This window comes from Plectropomus leopardus, chromosome 22 (assembly GCF_026936395.1).
Source record: "Plectropomus leopardus strain MGB_pleo_1.0 chromosome 22, ASM2693639v1, whole genome shotgun sequence".
NCBI lineage: Eukaryota > Metazoa > Chordata > Actinopteri > Perciformes > Serranidae > Plectropomus > Plectropomus leopardus.
In genome coordinates, this window is record NC_142197.1 from 15,398,999 (window position 1) to 15,425,228 (window position 26,230).

The 26,230-nt window shown below is 41.2% G+C and overlaps 1 protein-coding gene across 1 annotated transcript; it reads left to right on the forward strand.

Annotated features, from left to right (window-relative positions):
• The first annotated feature begins 1,009 nt into the window (after positions 1–1,009).
• Positions 1,010–25,249, forward strand: gpr37b (G protein-coupled receptor 37b). Its single transcript, XM_042511513.2, has 2 exons — positions 1,010–2,961; positions 19,856–25,249. Exons 1-2 carry the CDS (start codon positions 1,915–1,917, stop codon positions 20,672–20,674), a joined length of 1,866 nt encoding a protein of 621 aa, XP_042367447.2. The 5' UTR covers positions 1,010–1,914; the 3' UTR covers positions 20,675–25,249.
• The last annotated feature ends 981 nt before the right edge of the window (positions 25,250–26,230 follow it).

Genomic DNA, 26,230 nt, shown 5'->3' on the forward strand with positions numbered 1-26,230 from the left:
TGGCAGAGGGGGCAGTATTTCTATGAGAAGCTTTGCAGCAGTAAAATCACAAATACCATAAATAATGAACCTGCATTTTAGAGTTATCTTGAGTCTGTGCTTAGCCTGAAATGTTGTTTTCTTAACACAAATAAAATATGCCAAGGGGGAATAAGTGCATATATGCATTATAGCTTTGTCAGTTGAACTGGGCAGATCACTTAAAGATACAGTTACATGTAGAGCGGGAGGCTGAGGGTGCTGCCCATTTGCCCCTTGATGTCCAAATTAACCGTTTGTCCAGGCTGTGTGTGTGAGTAGGTCCATGGCCCTTATCAAGAACAATTAATAAGAATTTAGCTTTGACCTGGCTATAAATTATGTTGGTGTATGGTGCTCTGAAACCTGCATCAATATCACTTTTTTGTGCTACATTCAGGTGGCTTTTACATGTATTTAAACTTTTAAACCCTAAGCAAATTGGTTTGAATTCTTTTTAAAAACATGGGGAAAAGGCAATGAACAACATGGTAAGAAATCTTCTGTAAAGTGCAAGAAATTTGTATATTTATAAAATAGTTTTTTAAGCTAGGGAAAAAAAAGTCCAGAAAACTATATTTATAATGACCATAATTATATATTTAAAATTATGTTGCACAATAACTGTTATTTTTAGGCACCGTAATGTCCTTTTTTGATTGTGTTTAACTCTGCCCCATTTTTATTTATTTTTTTTAAATAATTTTCAGGTAATTTTCTTGTATTTTTTAGAATGAATTTCTTGCTAATTTTTGGATCACTTCTTCTTGAGATGCTCTTTGCATTTTTTCCTATGTTTCTGAAAGAAATAAAGTCAGTTTACTCAGGTTTAATAGGGTTAAATATCGCCTCAGGTGCCTCTTTTAACTTTGAGCACTTTGCCCCCTTAAGGTTTCTGTACGGCCCTGTCAAGACAGCTCATATCTTAAAAGGCAGAGTTTTATTTTGAGTTGCTTTTCATTTGAAACAAGTTCTCCTCACACTGACAGTTTTATTCCTGTTTGCTTTAAAACGAAATCAAGAGGAAGATGAAAAGGCATCTGCTTAAATTCTGTCACAGCGCCGCCTGTGCGGAAAAATAAAAAAAAAACCCTGAGAAATATATTTATTAGCACGTCTGTCGGGCGTGGCTGGCTTGTCTGCCGGGGGGGCTATAGCCGTAGCCTGCTCCAGGGCTGCTGGATGCGGTGTGATGGATGCGGAGTGACAGATCGGGGTTAGCCGCCAGGGGAGTCCATTTTCTTGCAGCGCATGGTCCTATCCGAGGAGAAAGCAGAGGAGGTGAGACACTGGACGCAGAGGAGGAAGGAACGAGAAGCAGACCACAGATTTCCACCCCTCCTTTCTCCCTCTCTGTCACACACACTCTCTCTCTACTCCTGTGCATCACAACCTAGTGGGCTTTACCCGGACTGCACCGCATTGACGCTGCTGCTGCTGCTGCTGCTGCTGCTGCCAGCCGACCCAACCCACTAAACTAACGCACTAACATACAGAGAGAAGGAGAGAGAAACAGACTATTTTGGATGTTTTTCTCCAAAGCTGGAAACTGGGTGCTGTGCAGATTGTGTGCGGTGATATGCAGCAAAACCCTCCTCACATCTCTTTGCTTCTCTCCCTGTGGATTCGCTGTCCTGCTCGGTAATGTCAAGACTTTGGAAACGGGAGTGACTCGGGGAGTGAGGCGGCGATTTTGGAGATGACTGCATAGTGTGAGGCAAGAAAAATCAGGAGATAACTTGCAAGTTTGCACATCATGAATGTAGGTGTTGTCTTGGAACCAGTGAGCTCCCCGCTGCGCTGTTTCCAACATGGGTGTTGACTGAATGGAGGAGTATCCCCGCGCTGCCACAGAGGTATGAAGATGCACTTGTGAGGATTAAAAACTGTGCGACCATGCAGATTCTGCCGCCTAGGACGTTATTCGTGTTACTAGCCCATGCACATGTGTTGTTGTCACTGAGAAATAATGGAGAAGCTAAACAGGACAGCAACACCAGCGCATACTCTGCCAGGACTTTCCATGGGTCACTCCGGGAGAGTCATCAAAACAAAGCCTGGGACCGTGCGCTCTCGCCGGGGTACGCCACAGGTGCGTCTTCGGCGGAACTGCAGGCGATTATCCGAGGGCCCGTTAACTCCACTCACCCCTGGAAGAGGGTAATTGCAGGAGAAACGAGGCGAATTGGACACAACAAGCGCGACTTTAGTAGGACTGTGACACCCGTGGAGGATCCCAACGCCGTCTCACATTGGGACCCGACGCGCCACCACAATAAGAGGATAAAGTTGAATGGCGGTCTTAGTAGTACGAGGACGCCAGCAGGTGGACACTACAATGCGGCTAAGCCGTTTTCAATGGGCCAAGGAGACGGAGAAGGGGGACCCGAGGAGGGCGACAGGCACAAGAGAGGCACAAAAGAGGAGCAGAAGAAAGCCTCCAAGAGGGGGAGAAGCCGGACGAACAAAAGCTCGGGGGCTTTGGCTCAGCCTCACGCGTCGCCGTGGGAACCCCTCCCCAAGCCGGTGGCCCTCACCTCCACCGACCTGCCCTTTGACCTCTTCACCAGGAGGCCCGAGTTCTTCACTTTCCGGGAGGAGAACCCATGGGACGCCACGCCGATCACCCCTCCCAACTCGCAGGATTTCGGGGACGAGATCAAGAACCCCTTTTACCCGGTGACAAGCGAGACTTATGGCGCGTACGCGATCACGTGCGTCTCCGGGGTTATTTTTCTGGTGGGGATAGCGGGTAACATCGCCATCCTGTGCATCGTGTGCCAGAACTACTACATGAAGAGTATCTCCAACTCACTGCTGGCCAATTTGGCTGTCTGGGATTTTGTGCTCATTCTCTTCTGCCTGCCCATGGTGGTTTTTCATGAGCTGACAAAGTCCTGGCTTCTGGGGGAATTCACCTGCAAAGTGGTGCCCTATGTGGAGGTAAATTGATTCTACTGTTTATCTTCTTTGAATGTTTCAGGGGCAATTATTTCATAATGTAGAGCAGTTTTGAAGCAATCCCACAGGCACAGGCAGTATTGCTTTCTGCAGGGATGACAGATCATAAATGGGGCTCAACATTGCCGAACCTAACATATGCCATGCCCTGGGCAAGCCTGAGCCCCCCACACCCACCCGGGCAAAAAGATGTATTATTATGCATTTTATATTTCTTTTATTCGTTACAAACAAGAACAAGATAATCATACACAACTAACAATACAAGTAGACATGATAAAATAACATTTTTCATCCCCAATACCAATTTCCAAAACTGAAATTTCCTGTTGGCTCAGTGGTAACAGCAGCATCCACATAATATAGTAAATAAGCTAACAACAGATCACATATGTGTAACAACATTTTTTGCAGACACTAGATATCAAACTTAAGCCAGAGACTGCAGCGCATTACCTTGCTGTGCTCTGTAATTTCGCCACTTCTCAGCAGAGGAGCAGTCCCTCTCTCTCTCGTTCCGTAGTATTTCCTCTGTGCTGCTGCCTGAATCAAAGAGTATCGTGAACACAAGAGCTCTCACTCTGCACTAAAATTTAAAATGTCCCCATAAGTACACTGCACAGCACACTGGCTTGCGAAAAACAAACAAACAACAAAAAAAACAACTGGTCAGCTTGAATCTATCTCAGTCGACTGACTGATGATTCTAAGCTCCGGCTATAAAAGGACAGCCCTGGTTTCTAGCCCAAAAGAGTACTTTGATCTCATATACAACATTGTCAACCACAGAGTTTTGGTAGTTTTTCAACAAATTTGGTGTCGGATAGGTGCATAGACTTTGCGTATTCTGCAATACCAGCCAGCGTTTTAGGCTGTATCAGAGGAATTTCCAAAGCTGGTGTTGGTATCGGAATAACCCTAAATAAAAGAACGTGGTGGAGTCCACTCAACCACACCCATCAATGCTCTCACATGCTTTGATTGTGATGATTCAACTAGATGTGGTATTCCCACTACAGATCAACCATTAGCATCATGGGTGGCACCCTAAGCTGCTGCCTATATGACGAACTGCCACTTGGGCTCAGCTAGTGTCATTTACACAGCATCCCGCTTCCGAATGTGACCACACTTCACACAAGTCACACTCTTTAGTGACAATAGGCATAATCTGTTGGACTTGCGGGGGTATGAAAATGGAGTTTCACCCTCTCCCTGCTTAAATGGATTTAAAGAGTTGAGTTTCAGTTTTTAAGCCCAGACTGGCCAGAAAACAAAAACGCATGGCTATAGGATGTCACCTCATTCAATGACAAGGAGACTCTTTTGCTTGTATACCTGCGACTGGACAGAGACAGAGCCTCACCCAGCCCTCAAGCAGTGTAGACAACACATACACGCATGAATACAAACCAGCTGTAAGGTAATAGCTCACTATCTCCCATTCGCTCTGACATATACATAACACTCTTCTCCTGTTTCGTATATACAGTTGATAAAACATGTTACAGGTAACCTATTTTCCTGCCAACACACTGTCAGTCTCTCTTCTGGTCCTTGTTTTCCTCTTTGTCTGTTCATGGCTAGATGGATGCTAGGCAGGTTGTTTATACCATGTTGATGCCTTTCCCTTTGTGTGCTCACTGTAATTACACCAGTGTCAGATTCACCAGCAAGGTGGATGTCTGTCTTTTGTATGAAACAGGGTTTTCCAGCTCAGGGGTCTTAAGCTTGTTTTCAGTGGCCATTGTCACAACATGGCTCAAGGAGGGGCAAAGAGGAGAGGCGGCACACATGAGTTCATTCTGAACCCAAATTCAACATAAAATAAAAATCTAACCAAACTGAAAGCAATGCACTTACAGTATGGGTGGTGTCTGAGTAAGTAAGAGATGTGCTGTGCAGTGCAGCAAAAAGAGGACAGCAACTGTAACCATATCCAAGAGAAGACAAGATGTCAGGGGAGAGAGAAAGACAGAGAGAGTGATGTGCTCCAGCTTCTGTAGACAGGCAGTGAGCCAGAACAGGTGACCAGAATGCAGCTCCGCCCTCCGGAGACTTCAGAGTCGGCAGACAGGGAGGGCTGTCACATCAGGAAGTGAGAATATGAGCAGGTTATCTTAATTAGCTTTGTTGCAAGGATTTTACACACCTTATTAATTTGTAGAGCTGCAATGATTAATTACTGTCGTCAACCATTAAATTCATGAGCAACTAATCTGATAACCGATTAATCGGTTTGAGTGATTACTTTTTTTTAAATGACATAATGTCAGAATTCTCAGATTCAGGCTTCTTAAATTTGGATGTTTGGTGGTTTCTTTTCTCTTCTGTCATAGTAAACTAAATATCCTTAGGTAGTGGACAAAACAATATATTTGAGGACATTATTTTGGGCTTTAGGAAATACCAAAGTCATTTTCTGACATTTTTTAGACCAAACAACTAATCAATTAATTGTGAAAAAAAAAGCATGACAGATTAATCAAATGTTATTAAACTAAAATCAGTGCTGCTGCAAAGATTTCCATGCTTGATGCATTTTTAGAGCTGCAACGATTAATTGATTATTGTCAGCTATGAAATGAATTGGCAACTAATTTGATTATTGATTAATTGGTTTGAGTAATTTTTCAAGAAAGAAAGCCAAAATTCTCATATTCCAGACAAAACAAGCCATTTGAGGATGTCATCTTGGGAATTAATTGACTCTTTTTTTTTTTTTTTACATCAAACAACTAACTGACTAATAATAAAATGAGGGATTAATCGATTGTTATCATAAGGCCAAGTAATCGACGATTAAATAATCCTCAGTTGCAGGTCTGTTCATTTGAAGATGTTGAGATTTGATTTCCACAAAATTTGACCACCCATAGCTTCTTTTTACAAACAGAGTTAGGGAAAAGTTTCTGGAGCTGCATCAAGTTAATATTTATGTCAGCGTAAAAGAGACTTTCACACATCCAATCATTTTCTCTGGCCTTTTGAAACGCAGGTGTATAGCCTAGAGTCAAGAAGAATGATACTAATGCAAGAAAGTAGGCCACAACTGGAGAAAATACGCTTGGGAGTCACAAACTTCAAGTCTGCTCATATTCACCTAAAATTGGGATCCAGTTTGCAGCAGCCTGTGTGGTTCCACATTACTACCAAGATTGCTTGCATTTTCACCATCCTCTCTTCTGCAGTCTCTGCTTGCCAGGCTTTGTCCACTGACCACATACTGAAACACTTACAGTGTCTCATTTGCAATTTCATTTGCAAGCACCTTGTGAGTGCATCCATGTTATAATGATCGGGGGATCAGAGAGAGACGAAGCCCCTCCCTGTGTTATTGCATATGAGCTGCACAAGGACCACGGGATATTATTTAATAACTTTAATAACCTACTTACAGTGCATAGAGCAAATGGCTATTCTTAATGCACTGTATGTGTGTGTGTGTTTGTGTTAGGAGTGGTATGTGCTTGTCTCCATGCATATATTATTGCTTGTGAATATGTGTTTTCTACAGTGAATATCTATCAGGACATGTGCAGCGGGGCCTGTCTGTGTTCATAGTATCTTCAATGCGTGTGTGTGTGTGTCTGTGTCTGAGGGTATGTGTCAAAACAGGCCGTGAGTAATGCAGCCCGGGGTTCACTCTCTCCCTGTGGAACATTCAGAGAAACATACACACACACATGCACACACATGCATACCACGGAGTGACTTTATTCTTCACTTAACCTAAATTCAGTCATGGGGAATGTCAACATTTGGCCTGAAATAAAGACACACATACCCAGTCACACATACCTGAATCTACACACGGAGCTCTCACACAAATGTGAAACTTCACGTGTCCGTGCATGCATAATCAGAAGGTGGTACAGATAATGTATCAACTTCCCCCTGAGAGAGGAGCCTCCCAGCATGCTGCCTTCAGTAAACCTATTTTTTTCAGTGTTAAGTAGAGCGTGGAATCAACCAAACCTCAAAGAGAAAGCAATTTTAGGTGTGAGATGTGAGAAAACACGGCAGGGAAATCATAAGAATGCTGCACAAAATAAAGATGTGGGTTACAGCCAGCCTGCATTATTTCGGATACGCTCCAGTTTCATGCTGCTGTCATTGCAGACGACCCCTCTAGGCAGTGATGCACAGAGCAGCAAATTCAGGCAAAACTAATGGGCAATAATTGGGTTTTGCACCTGGCAGTTGATTAGGATAAGACTTGAAAGTAGGCTACAATAACAAATAAGCAGTGTGGTAAGCATTTTTTAAGCCAGAAGGGGAAATGAGCCATTTGTTAGGGTTCATTCAGAACTGTGCTGCTGTAACGCAGTGATTTTTAAAACTTTTTTTGTCTCATTACCCATAAATAAAGACATGCTTATGAATATGAAAAGGCAAATATAGAATGTTGAGCCCTGATAGTACTAAAAACGCGGTTCTTTGTCATGCAACATTGCTTTTTATTGGTGCCTAAAGGCTGAGCTTATTATTTGTCACCATAAAACCACAGGTGTTCACAAGAACATAATGGTAGTAAGTGAGATCAACCACACACCTGAAAACATCTTTGCATAATATGTTGATAGAATGTGTATATGTAAACCCAAAGTATGTATATGTAATATAATGCAATATATAGAATTAACAACCCAACACAACAATAAGTGTTGGTATTGCATGTTTCTGCAAACTATGACTACATTACAATTGTAAATCAATACGTAGGGGATACGTTGAAACAAGTTTCAACAATGCTGGGGTTAATGTGTGGTAATGTTTAGGCAAAAAAATACTTGATTATGGTTTTTTGTCTTATAATAACTGCTTTTCAAAACAACCACTTTTCATGGCACTGTGACAGGTTGCTTAAAAGCACCTGTGTTTTGGTGGCTAGAAAGCTACAGGAAATTCAGTGATGGCCCACTAAAAAACAACTGGTTTTGATGTTTGTTGGTCTTGAACAGTCGCCTGCAGCTTGGCAGGTGTCTTGCCAAGGTATCACACCCTCCACAATGCACCCCTTCTCCCAATGATAAAGTCATGTATGTAACACAAAAATAACCTTTCCTTGGTTCCTTGGTTTGCAGTGAAGTACAATGCCAACATTTTCTTCTGGCACTGGGCTGAGTATTAAAAGGCACCTTGACAGATTAGTAAAACCCTGTTTATATGGTAATTGCGCATGTCTCTATCAATTATTAATGACTACCTCCATTAGTAGACAGAGGTGGCTGTGTTCACACCTTTCTTTTTGAACCTGATTTACAGCTAATTGCAAATCTCCATCATGGGACATAAATCTAGCAACTCCCTGCAGACTCGTTGTCTCCTCGTGGTGTAATGGCAATTCCACTAACAGTCCTGCCATATTACTGTCACCATGTGCTTTATAGTTTGGGCCATAATGGCTTTTATTGACTTATTGCAAAAATGTGTTTTCTCATTTCAAAATAAAGTAAAACTTTGGTCATGATATATGTCCCTGCTTAGAAAAAAAAGAACGGCATCTTTGAGTGTGGCTATATGAAACGTCATGGTTAAACGGTGTACTGACAGGACTGAAGCTCAAAAGGACCATTTCACTCAAAATTTTCATCTTTTTAATAATCAACATGATCTCATCCCTACTCATTTTATTTTGATTGGGGTGAAGCCCCAGCCATTATTAAAATGATGCAGTGGGCAGCCTTTTGAGTTTCATTTAGGTTTGGCCAACACAGTTATTTGGTTATGGCTAGGAAAAGATCATGGTCAACGTTAGTCACATGAGGCAACTCAAATAGGGGCTCGGTAGTTGAGTTTAGGCAACAAACTACTTGGTTATGGTTAGAGAAAAAAAAAGGCACTTGTCAACAAAAAACACCGGCTTTGAGTGTGAAGCACTACCACCAATGTTGTTGTTTGTTGGTCTTGATTCCTGTCCAAAATCCAGTGTTTGTTGGACACATCCCTGTCAACTCCTGCCCACCCTAGCCTGACACTCTCTCTTTAAACTACGTCTGTTACACTGAGCCTCTAATAATCACATGGATGGGTTTACATTGGAGTTGGTGGAAAGCCTAGTACGTCTCCCATATACTCATTTTCCCCAAAATTAGCCCTGGTTCTTGAAACGGTTCTGTTCTGAATTCTTGGAACCTTGGTGCCATCTAGAGAACTACCCTGTGTTTTCAACCATTATGCATGGAACCATCCTAATCAAGGATTTGTCATCAACAGAAGGTATTGCACAGTGCACAATGTAAGTAGCAAACAAAATTGCAGAGTACATTGTTTTCCTGCAAACTATTGTTCTGTTACTACAGATATTTGTTATTACCCTAAAAACAAGCATAGACCAACTAATAATAGGACCATTAATAATAAGACCACTGCTCGCACTTTTTTGAGACGATTTCTCAGATGACTTCTCCATCATTGCCCTCTCCTCTTTCCATGACACACCCGCTGATCATAGTTTGTACTGCAGGTAAAGAAAAACCTGCAATTTTTTAGTTCCAGCTGAGAACCACCTTTTGGGGTCAGAACCATATATATATATATATATATAATTTATTTATTTATTTATTTATTTTAATCAAAATGCAGTTGAAAATTAGCTGAGGGAACCAAAATGGAATTGGTTCCATATCCCTTTTCGGGGTTGGTGGAAAAGGAGTTAAGAGATGCTAAATGGTACCCTGGGCATTATTATGATGATGCCCAGGGCACTGTCCAAGCTGCTTTTTTGTTGCTCTGAGAGTGAGACAAGGCTATAATTCTTATTACAGGCAACTGTGTGCCTTACATATACATCTGGCTTCTACCGTGCTGTACTGTCCCCTATAGTAGGAAACTGTAGGCTGTCTTTGCTATGGTACAGTGGGCCTCAACAGGCACAAAGAGAGAAACAAACTATTGAAGCAGAGGAAGAAAGAGGCTGAAGAAAGTGAGAGAGCAAAAGATTGAGAGTAAGAAAGAGAGTGAGAGAGAGGGCTGCATGGAGCCACAGAGGGCCGGAGGTAGACCCATGTATTGTGCTGAAATTGGTGGTAATGGCAGGACATACATCAGTTTGACACATTCACTATTCCAGCTCACACATGCGCACACACACTTTCAAGTAACTAAATTACAAATTGGGTTTCTCTGCATGGTTGTGTAACGTCCAGGAATATGTTTCACAGAGCCCACGCCATGAAAGATGTCCGTACTCTCACTACATACAGTTCTATACATCCATTCTGTGTCTGTCCATCAGTTTGTCTATCTGACTACCTTGCCTGTAGACACACTTGTGCAAAGTCAGTAGGGTGTGCTGATCCTCCAGATGGGTGGGATGGCCTTCTCTACACTGATCACTGCCCACGGCTGTTCTCCCGCTCTCTCTCTGCATCAGCTATCTGTGATTAGAAGCAAGCCTCAGGGGGAAGACGCACACACTTACACACAGTATGGAAGCATTTTGGCACACACATTGTGCTTATACACTGAATGCACACATACAGTCACAGTATAGACACTGCCCCGACACAAAGTAAGTACACACACTCAGTCATGTGCCTTCTCTGTTTCTCCGCCAGTCTATCAGACACGGGAATGACAGTTAATTGGAAGATGTGTAAATTATTCAGGGTATATAATTAGCAGCTCTACATAATTCATGATGGTGAGTCCATTCACTCAGCCCTTTGTCCGTGCATGAGTAGATATTGTGTTTTGTATGATGAGACAAGACCACACAACAGCATAAAGCACAGATTAAGCTTGCTTTTGGATGCAATTAACCAAATTGATAATTATCCATGTAAATATGAAATATTCATTGGGTGATTACCATTATGAATCAGGTGTGTTGGGGAAACGAAAACGAACAGCGTATCAGTTTCAGATCAACACTGAAGAGGCTGGCCTGTAGGCAGTCTTAATAGAAAAGAATAGAATACAAGAGAGGAGAGGGGGATATGAAAGCTGCTGTGTTTTGTACGGCCTCGAGCATAATGCTTTTAGGCAGGGATCATTGATGTGGAACTGGACTTTTCCAGCAGTTACTGTACACTCAGAGCAGAATGATTTTTTAATGTCCATGGGAAATCTGCCACAGGTCAGGATATAATTTAATGGAAGCGAAATTTATTGTGCAGAAGAGACTGTCTCCAACTGTAAAGGGCAGAAAGCAACAGAAAATAGTGGGACACTGGGTGGATTGTTGCTATTAATTTAATTGAAGAAAAGAAAGATGAAAATTTGTGTGCTCGCCCTACTTATTTGTGATCTCTGTGGATCTCTGTTCCCGGCTGGTAGAGACTGTTCCTTTTGTTCACAGTATAGAATAGAAATGAATTGACTGAAAGTTCATTCTTTACCTTGTAATCAGTAGACAATCTAGCACAGGGTCTATTCTGGAGCTTTCAGTCACATCACACAATTGTCCTCAGCGGGTTGCCTGGCAACCTCACAGTGACGACAAGACTCCAGGAAGTTTCAGCCAAAAAGTAGCCAGGCACATAACCATCAGTAAAACTACAACTGTTTTTGGACAGCTTAAACAGATGTAATATGTTAACTGGTGAGTTTTAGATGTGCTGGTAGTTCTGTTGCTTTTGGACAGAGCCAGACTAGCTGTTTCCCCTGTTTTCAGTCTTTATGCTAAGTTAATCTACGGGTGGGCAAGATGGTCAAAATCTCTTAACACAGTATATGCATTTTTATATCACAGTCACAGTAGGGCTGCACAGTTAATCAAATATTCATCATGATCACAATTTTGGCTTTTCACTTTTAAGTAAACATGATAAACTGATCTTTAAAATTTGTGTTTTGCTCATGGAAAACTCTTGTATATCAAATCAAGCGCTCTGTAAACTAACAGCAGCCTCCACTTTTGAACTGTCATGCTGCTCAGCAGGCACTCTGTAGCAGCAGTCTGTGACAAACTTTTTTGAATGTTGTGACTGCAGACAGGCAAAATAAAAATCATTCTTTCATCTATCATCATCGTATGCTGTTTGGAAGCATTTCTGATATCGAAAAGAACGAATCACACGAAACAGGTAAATGAGACTTGTGTCTGCACAGCAAAGCAACACAACTTGTTAAAACACCAGAAACTGCAGTACGAGGAATGCATAAAGGCCAAGAAGAATAGGGCTGCTAACGTCACAAATGAATACCTGTCTCTGTCCAGCATCAAATTGTGTGCAATTAATTGAATTTCAGTTTCAAATTCTGTCTTCCCTTGATTTTCAGAACGAAATAATCCAGATAAAACAATTTTGTGCAGCATAATGAGTTTAACAATGTTGCTACCGTTTTTTTCTTTTATTTTGTAAATCGAGCAGACCCTCCTAGTGCTCTCTCCGTCCCACCAAAGTCCAAACAGAAGTTTCAGCACAGGTTGAAAAAAGCGAGTCATATAGCGGATATGGATATGTATCCATCCAGCTCTGAAAGACAGACTGAAATAACTGATGCAATTGCATTTCATCTGGCGACAGATATGTGTTAAATAAACACTGTTTTTATTCTTTAATGGCATATTTATTTTTTAGTTAGCCTATATTTTACGGTACAATATTTATATTTGCTTCAGGGAGATGCATTGCATCTTTTTGTTTAAATGTCAAAGTGCAATACAAATATTTGTCCATAAAATTAATTAATAAAAAAAAGTTTCTGTAAGAACAAATTCACTCTCCTCCTCCATGTCTGCACAAATAAAAAACACATTGCGAGGCAGCTGGATTCACAAGATCATGTGAGACTGCAGCTCTGATTTGCTATATAGCCTGCCCAAATAGCTTCCCTGGTATACAACAATACAATATCGCTAAATCTCTACGAGTGAACACATTTCTGCTGTCACATGGTATATACCATCACATCACCCAACACTTAGCCAAGCTCACCAGCATCTGGCTCCATCTTCATATTTGAAATACTGACATGTGAGTGGTATCAATGTTCTCATTCAACTCAAGATAGAGAATAAGTGTATTCCCCAAAATGTCAAACTATTCTTTTAAAGTAACATCTGCAATTCCATGACAACTAAACAACAAACCTTTGTTGAAAGCTTTAGATATATCAAATGGAATTTGAGTTCATAATATTTTAAAGAGCAGAGTAGAATACAATACAGTGCATACTGTATAAAAGAGAGCTACAGCCTTTTTAAGTTGTGTGCTCTAACATCATCAGAGAATAATCTTTATCAGCCCACAGGGATGGATTTAGCCATGTGTCTGTCTGCGCTAATACACACACACACACACACACACACACACACACACACTCACACAGACTCATACACACTCACACACCTACAATGAGATACAAATTTAGTAATTCTGCATAAATATGGATGTGCACACATGCACACATACTTACTAATGTGCATGCATGCTCATATGCATCAGTTTCTGTCTCTCCCCGACATACAGCCCAGCTGTGAGACGGATGGCTGCTGTCAGTGGCAGGGTCTCTCTGGTTAGAGTTATGGTCTGCTGGAGCCTTTGCTGGGTCACACACTCAACCCAGAAATAGGACTGCAGCTGGAGTAACCCATTGTCTCCCTGCCTCTTTGCTAGAAGACTGTATGTGTGTGTTGTTGTTGTGTCTCTGCATTAGCCCATTCATCACCTGATAACGCCCATTACCCCTGACAGTGGCTGTAGTCACAGTATGGCTGCACAGGCTCCACCAGTCCTTGTTAAAACCCAATTAATAACAGAAGGCCTTTGTGCCACCAGCTCGCAGGACCTTTAATCAGGAAGTTAATGGGCCGTTATTAAAAACAGCACCAGGGGAAAATGTCTTTCTCACCTGCTGCGCAGATAGACGACAGTCAGACCCTGGAAAACACGTGTTTGAGATGAAAGGTCTTTTTATGTCTGTTTTTTTCCATTTCAGTCCTTGAAGTCCAAGGTTGAAAGGAAATATATAATATGAAGTGGAAAATGGTATCAGTTTATGAGAGGCGTTTTTAACAGTTTTGTCAGAAAATTTAGAAGGTCAAAGGAAACAGTTGGAGTTATATCACAATTTGAAAATAATTCACAAAACAATATATTAAAGGAATACTACATAGGACCAGTCTCATTTCTGTATATAACACTACAGCCAATTGCTGGTTAGCTTAGCGTAGCATATAGATTTGGAAAAGGGGGAAAGTAAGCCTTGCTCTGTCTCAGAATAACAAAATACAAAACCATTTTGCAGAATTTCAATAGTTAGTTGAAATTAATCATATACAAAACAGTTATGAGGTCCAAATTGACAAGGTAAAGCAATTCTTATCAGAGTGTCTTGACCAGGAATCAAATGACAGCAAAAACAACTGCAAGGGTCTCACATAAAGTGGGCATTTCTGTAAAGGTGAGACTCATGGGTACGCATAGAGGTCAAGGGACCCCTGTGAAATGACCAAGCCGTTTTTCCATCACCAAAATTTACCCTTACTTTTGAGTGTTATTTAGCCACCTTATTAAGAAGTTGGTTTACTCTATTCCACTAGTCCCCTAGTTTCATACGGTACCAGTATCATCACTCTAGCTTTAAATCTCAATCAGTTACAGCCTCTGAGAGATAGGAATGGCAGCCGGCGATTAACGTAGTTTTAAAAAAAAGTGTTATGTATGCACTTAAATTGCATTGCAATTAACACATTAAAGCAGACAGCCCTAAAAAATTAATCATATCAATAGCATCTATTACTTCTTTGAATAAGAAATAAGATTTATAGGGTAATATTTTAGAGGCGTCATTTCCACCCTGAGGCTAGCAGGCCTGTCATTTTGCCAGCAGGTAAACTGAACATGACAGGGTCAAGGCTTCTTATGAGGAAATGCCACACTGACATTAATCACTCTAAAGATGTTGTGGATTATTTGGACTGCCTAACTCACTGATGTGTTCTCCTGCTATTGTCCTTTACTCACTCATGTCTTTCTCCCACTCTTTTTCCTCTTCCAGTCTTCCCTCCCTGTTTTTCAGCTCCTCATTTGCATAGCCCTCTTCAACAAACACACAGCTTCATCACCCCACCAGGCTTGACTCTTGGACACTCTCTCTCTCTCTAATCTCCACTCTAGTACAAAGCTATGCTTGTTCACCCTGCCCTTGCTCTCCGCCCCAACACACTGATCAAAGCTGTGTCCCCGGGTCCTCCATGACAGCCTTTAAAGTCATTCCAGCCCTGTTGTTCAAGCCATGAAATATTCACTATGTGCAAGCACCTGTCCATGCATGCTAGATGGATTTGTGTGTGTGTGTGTGTGTGTGTGTGTGTGTGTGTGTGTGTGTGTGTGTGTGTGTGTGTTTGTGAGTTCATTGAAAGCCACCAAATATGGGAATACAGGTGTGCCTGGTGTGCGTGTTTACAGAGAAAGACGTGGATCAAAATCAGAGCTTGATATGATGCTTCTTGAACAAAACTGAACAAATTTATAAGCACAACTTTTTTTGCTCACATTTTTCACAAGTTAAGGTAAAAGATCTAATACTTTTTCTATGCACACAAACTACTTGGTTTTCTCAAATGTCACTTTCACTACCATAAGCTGTCTCCAATTTAATTTCAGAATTTGGCAGTACATCCAACCATCCTCACAATAACAGATCTTGCATAACTATGCGAGCCCAAGAACTCATCCCATCCACCCATGGTGACTAAAACTTAGGACATCAGAGGCTTTCTGTTGGGTGATAAACTGCACATTTTAGAGTAACCCTTTGTTGTGACTACCCCAAGACACACCTGTGTAATAATCATGCTGCTTAAGCAGCATCTTGATATGCCACACCTGTCAGATGGATGGATTACGGATAATGCTGGCAAAATCCTCATTAACACAGATTTAAACAAATTATGAACTAAATTAGAGAGAGCTATGCCTTTTTGGTGCATAGAAAAAGTACAGATGTTTTATTTAAACTCGTGAAAAATGAGATCAAAAGGAAGTCAAAGTCGAGTCAATTGATGATAAGTCGGATCTATGACTGAAGCAGTTAGCTGTCAAAAACTCACTGCTCTCCAATAAAACACCAACATCTATTCCTAGCACACAGCTGTATAGAGTGTTAGCTGTGGAGTGGGCTGGAGAAATAAAAAGCAGAGAACAATTTCAGTGAATGGTATCCACTCTGACGGATGAGTCAGAGAATGAAGAGAGCAGAATTGCTGTGTGTTGGTATCAGTATGTTTGGATGTTATTCATGGTGAAGATCAGGAGAGGCTGTCAAAATCCTGTTTAAAACTTTAGTGTCATAATAGCTCCAGACTGACACTCATCTCTTCATGGATATTATCCAAAACGCAAAGGGGCAAAATAAAGAATTGTATGTTTCTATACATTATGCATTGGATTGAATGTTGATCTTTTAGCCTGTGCCAAGGTGCCAGTTTAAAGAGCTATTTGAAACAAAAAAATCACCATGATGTGTCAAATAGTGGTAAAATTAATGTGTTTACTTCAATACTACATGCATTAATGCCTTCTTTAAGGTGTATTATGCTGGAATTGTCGATTACTCTTTGTAAACAGAATGGCAAGCAAAAGTTAAAAGTGAAAGCCAACCCCAGACTATCTTTTGTTTGCTATATTTGTGTTTTTTCAGTATTGTGTCTGCGATTTTTCTAGCTTTCCCTTGGATGTGTGGTGCTTATGGACTGGCATCTGGTCACTAACTTTTTATTAAGTCCCAACCTCACCCGTGCGCTTTGCCTATGAACATCCCAAACAACAACCAAAATAAAATAAGAAATTACAGGCAGAGGGCAGGGTCCATTACTTCTGTATGAGTATATACAATGTTGTTTTTGGGGAAAAAATCCAGCATAGTATACCTTTGTTTATAAATGCTATCTCAGTTATAGTACAAGTGATTCAACACACTCAGAATGCAATTTTTGGACAGTTTTAAGAACCTGGCTTTTTGTGATGCAAGATTTTTGTAGCTTGTGCTGTCAAAACAAATGCAAATCCTCTAATTTAGCATGAACATGACTGGCTTTTCTGAGCTCTTCATAATTTTTCACCTTTTCTGTTGTTTGAAACAACACCTAGACATTGATGAAAATAAGCTTAGCTGAACACTGCTGCACAGGCTCCTGCGTTTATTAGATTTTTTTGCTCCTTGCCTTCCAAGTAAGGGTAAATAAGTGCAAGACGACAACATCTGCCAAGTGCACTCAAATTTTGACACCTGCTCAAATCACCTGAAGGATTAATCTGTCCAGAGTGTGAATAACATAATCATGCTTGGCTTAAATCCACTGCATGTTGCTCTGAGAAAAAAATGCGTATTGCTTAAATGAATAATGATTGTTCTGCTCTAACTGAATTTCCAAACAACTCACTACAATGACAGTTACAAGATTGTGGCAAAGCGAAAGATAATAAACTGTTCTGGTCCAAAAAGCAGTCACATTGATCACATTTACTGTCCAGAGAGCTGGACCATGTTGGTGGTTTATATACTCCACTTAACCCATCACCATTTCCTTCATTAGTCTGGTTAGGCAACCATGTGTGTCGGAGGGTCAGTGTGTGTGTTCGTGTGAGGCCTAGATACGCACAACATCTTGCATTGTGTGTACATCTATATCTGTCCAGGAAGAATGTGTTTGGAGCACTAAAGCCGTGGCTCACTGGGGCCATCTGGGAAGCTGGCTGTTGTAATTAAATTTGATATGAAGGGAGGAAAGGAAAGAGGGAGGTATAAAGAGGTACAGAGGGTGAGGAGAGGAAGGAGAGTGAAAAAGAGGAGAGATAAGTAAGAGTCAGAGGGAGAAAAGGTAAGCAAGGTATGAGGAGGGTTGGGGGATCAGAAGCTGCTCTGGCAGATTTTTGTGCTGGAGGCAAAATTATGGGAGAAGCTGGTTCATGTAAGGACAGATACACACAGACACACACAACCCTGTGCTTCTATCTTTGCGAGGCCCCTTATTGACATAATACATTTCCGAGCCCCTTACCCTAATGTGACAGCGCATGCCGACCATACACAACCAATTTGCATGAGCTCGCCTCCACCCTGCCCCACCTGTCGTTTGTAACTGCATCTTGAGTGGCTGTATTGATTTGAGCACCGTTTAAAATTTTCAAATTGTCACGCTCTCTCTTCAGGCCACCAGCTTGATCATTGCAGGTATCCCAGCATGCTTTGTGAAGCAAATCAGTGGCTTCCAATGCACAATGAATGGGGGGAAATGTCTGGTCATGTAAAGTCCCTTATCAAAGTCCCATGACTCTAAACCTAAACCTAATTCTACCCTGAACCAAAATACTAACTCTTAACCATAGACTGTAAATTTATTGGACATAGCATTGATTTGTGGACTCCCGTTTGAAATTCAGCCATTGCCATCTTATTTTACTTGAGCCAGGAGTTACCACATTTAGGAAAGAGGCTGGTGCTGTGGAGGAGCGAGGGGTGGATCTGATTATGAAGCCTAGGACACTATCAGCAGACAGCCTGTCACTTTAAAGTGACGCCCCACCCTAACTTTAAGCCTTAATATAATGTAAAGGGGTGAGTTATATAAAAATTCACAACCCCTGCCGTTGCCATGAAGAGGGAAATTGGCTATAGAGAACAAAACCAGTTTTTGTACCAGGCTGTAAATATGCATATTTCTGCTGTTAAGTTGAACATTTTAACATGAGGGTCAATAGGGATTGCCTCACTTCGTGAGCCAGCCTCAAGTGGCTATTTAAAGAACTGCAGATTTTTGCACATCCACGTTGGCTTCATTTTTCAGCCCACTTTCCACTTGTTCTTAATTCTCAAACAGGTCTTGTAAAGGTGAGGACCAGCCAAAATGTCCTCATTCACTGGTAAAAAATGTTTCAGTTCTCAATACATAGCAAGTACAAGAAGTAAGGTACATACACATGCTCCAGCTGCAGAGGAATGTTTTGCAGGGTGCCCACTCTGCCAAAATGACAGTTAATCCAACAGATGCTTCCCTATGCTGAGGAAATTAGTTTGCTCTCTGACAATATGCAGTTTCTTTTTTTACATCAAGAATGTGGAGGCAGTGTCAGGCAATTAGCTTGTTAGGCAAATGTTTGAATGAATCAGCAACAAGAAGACAGTTGAATATTTATTTAAGTTTGTTAATTAGTAAGACTTACTGAAAAGGACGTGTGAAAATATGAACGAGCACTGTGTTTTTAATCCACTCTGTCACTCACTAGCTGTGTGTGTGTGTGAGTGTGTCTGTGGTCTCACTTTATTTGAGTCTGTCTTGGCTTTCTCCTCTCTCACACACACAATTGGGGATGCTACACAGTGCTAATAGCAGCTTACAGCCTGCCTGTGTGCTTCTGTTGCCCCACTGCTTGTAATTACAGCAGTGTCAGGTGCACCTAAAGGCCAACGCCATTACTCTGTGTGCCCTGCCGTTTATTTGTGTGGCGCTGGCTGACTTGTCAACTGGCAGAAAGGCCTTTGTTTTGTGTGCGATGCACGACGAATCTACTGTTTTGCTACACCAACAGCCCTTCTTTAAGAATCTGCAAGATAATATCAGACATTTTCAACACTGCAGATAATTTTGTCATTTCCTTGTTATTCTTTTATTCATTTAAGACTGGGGCCCTGACAACCTCGACAAGCGCAGCCCATCTGGCAGATGATATAATTGTAGATTATCTCTAGTATGAGGCTATTGTTAGCATAAGCTCTAAGGCTTGCTTTTTTTTCTCTATTATTCTCCCCTACAGTCCTTTGCTGTTTCATGCAAGATATAAACAGTCTTCTTGAGGCACCATGGTTCAGTCAAATAAAGCCACTGAAAGACTAATTCCTTTACATTCATTGTACAAAATGACTAGAAGGATTGTAATTTTGATGAATTATGTTGTATGAATTTTTCTTTGTGTTTCCTCAGGTGGCCTCTCTCGGTGTGACCACCTTTACCCTCTGCGCTCTGTGCATTGACCGATTCCGCGCAGCCACCAATGTCCAGATGTACTACGAGATGATCGAAAACTGCACCTCCACTACTGCTAAGCTAGCTGTCATCTGGATCGGTGCTCTTCTACTGGCCCTCCCGGAGCTCCTCATCAGACAGCTGGTGGCAGAGGACACAGGGATGCCAGACGAGCCTCCTGTTGAACGCTGTATTATCAGGATATCCACCTCACTTCCTGACATGCTCTACGTGCTGGGCCTGACCTACGAGGGTGCTCGGCTGTGGTGGTGCTTTGGCTGCTACTTTTGCCTCCCCACCCTCTTCACCATTGGGTGCTCATTGGTGACGGCGCGCAAGATCCGACGTGCGGAGCAGGCCAGCGTGCGTAGCAACAAGAAGCAGATCCGACTGGAGAGCCAGATGAACTGCACGGTTGTGGCGCTGGCGATTGTCTACGGTGCGTGCGTGGTGCCTGAGAACATCTGCAACATAGTTTCTGCATACATGGCGGCCGGTGTTCCTGAGCACACCATGTCTGTGCTCCATCTTCTCTCCCAGCTGCTGCTCTTCTGTCGGGCCGCCGTGACTCCAGCGCTGCTGCTTCTCCTGTGTCGCCCGCTGGGCAGGGCCTTTCTGGACTGCTGCTGTTGCTGCTGCTGCTGTAACCACGCACCCTCATCGGCCACCGCCAGTGACGATAACGAACACGAGTGCACTACCGAGCTGGAGCTGTCGCCGTTCAGCACGATCCGCAGGGAGCTCAGCAACTACACTCCTGCTGGCTCCAACTGCTAAACTGACATTCCCCATCAGGGATGAAAATTTCACTAGTCAGCTATTGACCTTTGGCTAGCATTTCTCAGACTCGGCTAGGAGAGATATGCCTTACCTAGTCTAGTCACATTTTTTAATGGGTGCATGAATGAAGATGGACACTGAATAATCACATTCTACCAGTGTCCTACATCCTCTACGTTCATTCTTTACAATAATTCTGTACAAATACAGTAACTGTATAACCCCTATTTTTCCAGGAAAGCTAACAAAAAGCAAAATCTTACACTCATGCCCTGGGGTGCTCTTAAAACAGGGTCAGTACATATTTTTAGCAAACCTTCCTGAAACCTTTAAAACTTACAAACCTCCCTTCTGTAGACCTTTTATGCCTAAATATCTTTGGACAGTTTGGATGGCCTCTTAACCTATCTGATGTCTGGTTCCTGACAAGAGGTTGAGTCAGGGTTATTTCTCCAGATCACCCGATTCTGAAGCAGAAAAACACAGGCCTCATGCTATAAGTGGCAGGTAAAGGTAATAATATTTATACTGTACAATGTACATAGGAAAATGATTGTACAGACTATGTCACAAGATGTGTTAAAATTAATAATAATGATATGTGTATTTGGCACCTATAAATAATATTGATGTATGGGAAACTGTACTTAAGGGAGAATAATCAATGCCAATCACCTCCTAAATGAGTCACAAATTATGGGGATGTGGCTAATTAATCATAGAGTGCAACCTTGTATAATAAGTCCAATACAGCATCCAGCTAAACATGTGGGCTGACACTGCCTATAGAAATACAGGACTCAATTTACAGACGACATCAACTGTAAATGTACAGTTCGTGTAATGCTGCACACATGGGAACAAGGCTTATAATAATTAAAGTAGCGCAGGGTGTCTCTGCAGTAATGACAGTTTGCAAGAGGAAAACAAAGAGGGGAGAACGGATGTACACACCAACACACCAACACTTACACTGTATAATAAAAAAATATCCAGGTGACTCAAAGATAACTGGGCTGGTCTCAGAGATACACAAACATGGACTTGAGTGGAATTAAAAGGTTGGGAACGGACTAATTGAAACCACATTAGCGCTGAATGGAGTGGAATGGAATCGAATGAAACACTCCAGATTAAATTGAATGGAGTGAATATGAATAGAGTGGGGAAGTAATGGAGCATAACACCATGGAATATACTGTAATTGAAAGTGATGGACTCAGCGTGGACTGGACTGAAAATAAATATCTGCACTACACTGTTGTATCATGTTACGCCTTACACTTTGGGCTGTATATACTGTACACTTTCTTTGGTGCTCTTATGATGAATGCGCTGTAAACAACAAATCCATCGGGTCGACTTAGATTCACAAGTAATTGAGCTGCGCACTTTTGTTTTTGGTCAAGAGGACAGATTGCAGTTTTGTGCGTGGAATACATAAGCAATGGTTGGGTAAAAGAAAAAATCAATGAAGAGTTTCACCGAGACGTAGTTCACAGAGATCGCCTGAGTCTTTGAAAATAAATGCTGTCTTTATTAATAGTGATGGTTGTTTGACACCTACACTGCAAGTGTGGTAGCACTTTATTTTACAGTGCAGTAATTACTCAGTGTTTACTAGGCACTGATAAATGAAAAGCTAATTACTTGTAATCAACATTAGTGACCTGAACAGATGCATTAAATAACTAGTGTCTATATATTCTACTTTTTACATTGGTGCAGAAATATAATTTCAGGTAGTTAGCTCTGTTATGTAACATGTTAACATATCAGTCATCTAGGTAATTAAAGCATATTAAATTATTATCAGAAAAAAGTGCTAATACTGTATATTTAAATTGTAAATACAACTCCTGGACCATAATTAAAAGGGGAATTATATATTTGTACCAGTAATCACTGCAAAGGCTGTAGTAAATACAAAATAGCTTTTTCATTTTCAACACGCAATTATACGACTGTAAAACAAAATGCTACCACAAGGGGATAAATTAACTTGAAGGCAAGACTGTGGCTGACCGTTTGCTGAACCCCTCCCCTTAACAGTAATTGTCCAGTCACAACTCAGCAGCCATAACAAGGTCTGGTGAAAATGGAGAAAGATCTGATTGCATCTGTGGCAGCCTCCTGTATAGATCATTGGTTTAGGTAGGACAGGAATGCTCCTGTTTGTGCATTTAGTTGTCAGGGCAATTTAACTCACTTTGTGTCAAATTCCTAAATAATTTTACCATTATTTGTGAATTTGATTACAGTAAAATTCCTTCGTGTTACATTAACATGAATAAAATGTAACAGGAAACAGAGGTGGAAGCGGGCCTCAATTAATTCTTGTGAAAGTTGCTCAGCGGCATGTTAAGCCAAAATTGCTCTTTATGTACGAAATTACCTGGATCTTCTACATTATGAGGCCATAGAGCAAGCACACTAGGGACTACTATGGCCAAGTGCGGCCAGCGTATAATGCCCATCAGCTAGCTATGTATTTTGTGCTGTGCTAAGCTGAGTGGTGATGAAATCATTTAAACTTATGGCTCTTCCAGACTTTCAAACTGTTATTAGAACAAATTGATCAGATCCTGATCGTGAAAAGAGTCATTTTGCTGGGGTTGTGACGCAAAAAAAAAAAAAACGTACCCTTTGATTTACAGGCATCTTTTGGCCACTATGTAAAATTGGCTTCAATGTCCAGCACTGTTGCTGTTATCTTGGTTTGAAATGCACCAATATTTTTTGGAAATTTCAGTCTGGCTTTGAAAAACATTTCTTTAAACTGTTGCCATGAGCTGAGTAGAGCTTCCTGTCCTGTGCACACCAATGATCTATGTGCAGCTGCAGTCACATGTAGCATACCTTATAACAGGGACATGCAACTTTACTCTTAGTCTTTTAGCAAATGTATGAAGCCATCAAGTGCATATTTAAGACCCAAGATACAGGGTTCTTGTTTTAAAAGGAGTCAGAAACAAAGATTAATAAGTCAGCTGGAGACAGTGAGCTGCTGATGTTAGCTAAGTGAGCTAGCTTCAGTTGATAAAAGGCTCCAGCATGAGTTTTAATTTCACCTGGAAAAATCAATGGTTGCAAGGAAGAAATTAAAGTCTGCCTTTGTCTTTATCTGTCTGAAATGAAGGACCCATGGTGTCAATAGTTACTAATGACTTGGAGAGCTATATCTGCCACTGTTATCTTGTAAACTGCATATGTGCCATGCAAGAATAGAAAGATTTACAAGCCAGAAGGGGCAGGGTCTTGCTTCTTGACCTCAAATACCCTTTGCAGTTTCATTATTTGAGTTTTAAGGAGAACCAATGAAATGTTTTTCACAGTGTAAAAATTTACAAGTGTATTGTACTGTAAATCTGTTTTCTTATTCCTACCAATCAGACCTGGGTCAAAACAAGTTTCAAACCGTGCTTACAGTTCATTACAGCGCAGGTAATTGAGGTTACACAGGCCAAACATTTGGTACAATAGGTATTATGATAAAGGAAATGACACTTTTATTTTACTGACTTGTAAACTCCATAAAAAATGTATTTCTTTAAATATTAATTTAAAAAAATAATGGTGTTGAACTCTGTGATGACCCAAGTGTGATGCTCATTGGTATACTGTATATTGCGATGAATCTTTTGCATACGATTCTGCACTGCCAAACACCTTCTCTCTCTGTCTGTCTCTTGTGCTCTTGTGGTAGTAGCACACTATCTCTGGGTGTCTCTCTCAGCTTGGAGGTCAGTTTGCCCTCAGCTCCATCAATACAGGAGGAAGAACTTCACTACAAAATATAAATCACAAATGGTTTGACAGCGCCCAGGGAGAATCATACTAAAAATATATACGCATAGTGAGAAACTGTGGCTAAAGGGTGTTTTTTTTTCCTGCCATGGCTGGAGGCAGCAACCTTAATGAACTACAGTTTATGAGCTCCAAGAGATCCAGGTGGATGTAGCCTCTGGTTGGAGCCGCCTGCAGTTCTTCAAGTTAATAGAGGAAATGGGCAGAAACACAGCCACTCGGCAACACAATGCCCTGCAGTCTGTTTGACAACTCTTTTTATTACCATCACTATCAGGCTATTGTGGGCCAATGTGTAAACCTTTCTCAGTTTATATGACCTCACACCAACCCAGTTTCCACCATTTCAAACTTTTTGTTTTTGTCTGTTTCTGTGAGCCTAAGTCTGAATTCCCCTCCTGTTTTTTGATGCAACCCAAGTGTAAACTGACCTCCTCCATCTGATTCTCTTTTTCTGCATATTTCTGGGAGTATAGCTCATTCTAAGTGGCTCAGTGTGTAGTGACGTGGTTCAAACTATTGATGAAGTGATTCTTGTAAATCAGTCAATGAGACGTTTATTCTGAATTTTGTGAGTATCCTCTTCACTCTGAGCAAATTGTGTCTGTATTTGATACCTGAAAATGTAAGCACACGACCACTATTGTCTCTGAGTCTAGTCACTGGTTTCTAAATAGCTTTTTATATAGCCAAAAAAACTGTCCCTTTGTTTATCAAAGAACTTTATCTTGAAAACTGTATATTAAAATCCTAAATGTACTATTACTGCTGTGTTGGTTTGTTGTGTGTATTCAGGTCATCTTTGTCTGTAAAATTGTTTCTTTGATGAGAGCATACCAAAGGAAAGTTGAGCGTTAGAGTGTCATCATGTTTAATCACTTGACTGAAACATAAGTCTTTATAATCCAAATATCTCCTCCAGCATATTCAAAGCAAAGAAGTAATCCAGCCTCTTGGCTCCATACCAAAGGGTTGTTGCCATGGATATAACTGATGTCAAAGGCGCACTCTAGCAATTTAATATTGCTGCGCCATAAAGTTGGGAGACTTGGGAGAAAAGGATTTAAAAAGAATGGTCAAAATCAATTCAGCAGAGGCCGAGAGATCCTGACTTTGAGTCTCTAGTTTGGGTCGGGCTCCAAAACATTAGATCCAACAGTTCCCATACTGTAAGACATTACAATTGTTATTTTCAGATGTTGCTCATGTTGCTGATGTTTTTTTTTAAATTTTTTTACAGTTTGTGTACTTCATCATCAGTTGGTATTGTTTTATGAAAGCTTGAATTATAGCGCATTAAAGTTTACACATTTTTCAAAGTTACATTCGTCACCTAGTGTTGCTCACTTTTCACACCTGTAGGATCACTTGCACTGTTGCTTCTTAGGTCTACTATTCAGGATTTTACGCTGACATGAACGGATTACTGAACAGCCCTAAGCACAGGCCCAGGGGCCCAAAGTGTCAGGTGCCTCCGCTGGTGTTCACCTGCAAAATGTCACTTAAACGACCACATACTGACCAGAAAGACCAAATAGATTCAAAGGAACTACAAAGAGACAGAAAACAACCGCAAAAGAGGCAAAACAACCACAAAGACACAAAACCACAAAAAAGATGGAACAACAAAGAAATGTGGAACAACAAGGAATGAGGCATAACCACCACCAAGTCAAGTTTCTTGCACCTCTGTGGGAGAGGTGGGGGACCTTTTGCACATCTGTGCCCAGGGGCCCATTGTCTTAT

What these genes read in the sequence shown, in the direction of transcription:
- gpr37b (XM_042511513.2), top strand. Translation starts at nt 1,915, where the DNA reads ATGCAGATTCTGCCGCCTAGGACGTTATTCGTGTTACTAGCCCATGCA. An exon ending in AAGTGGTGCCCTATGTGGAG is followed by an intron (nt 2,962 to 19,855) that starts GTAAATTGATTC and finishes GTGTTTCCTCAG; the next exon opens with GTGGCCTCTCTCGGTGTGAC.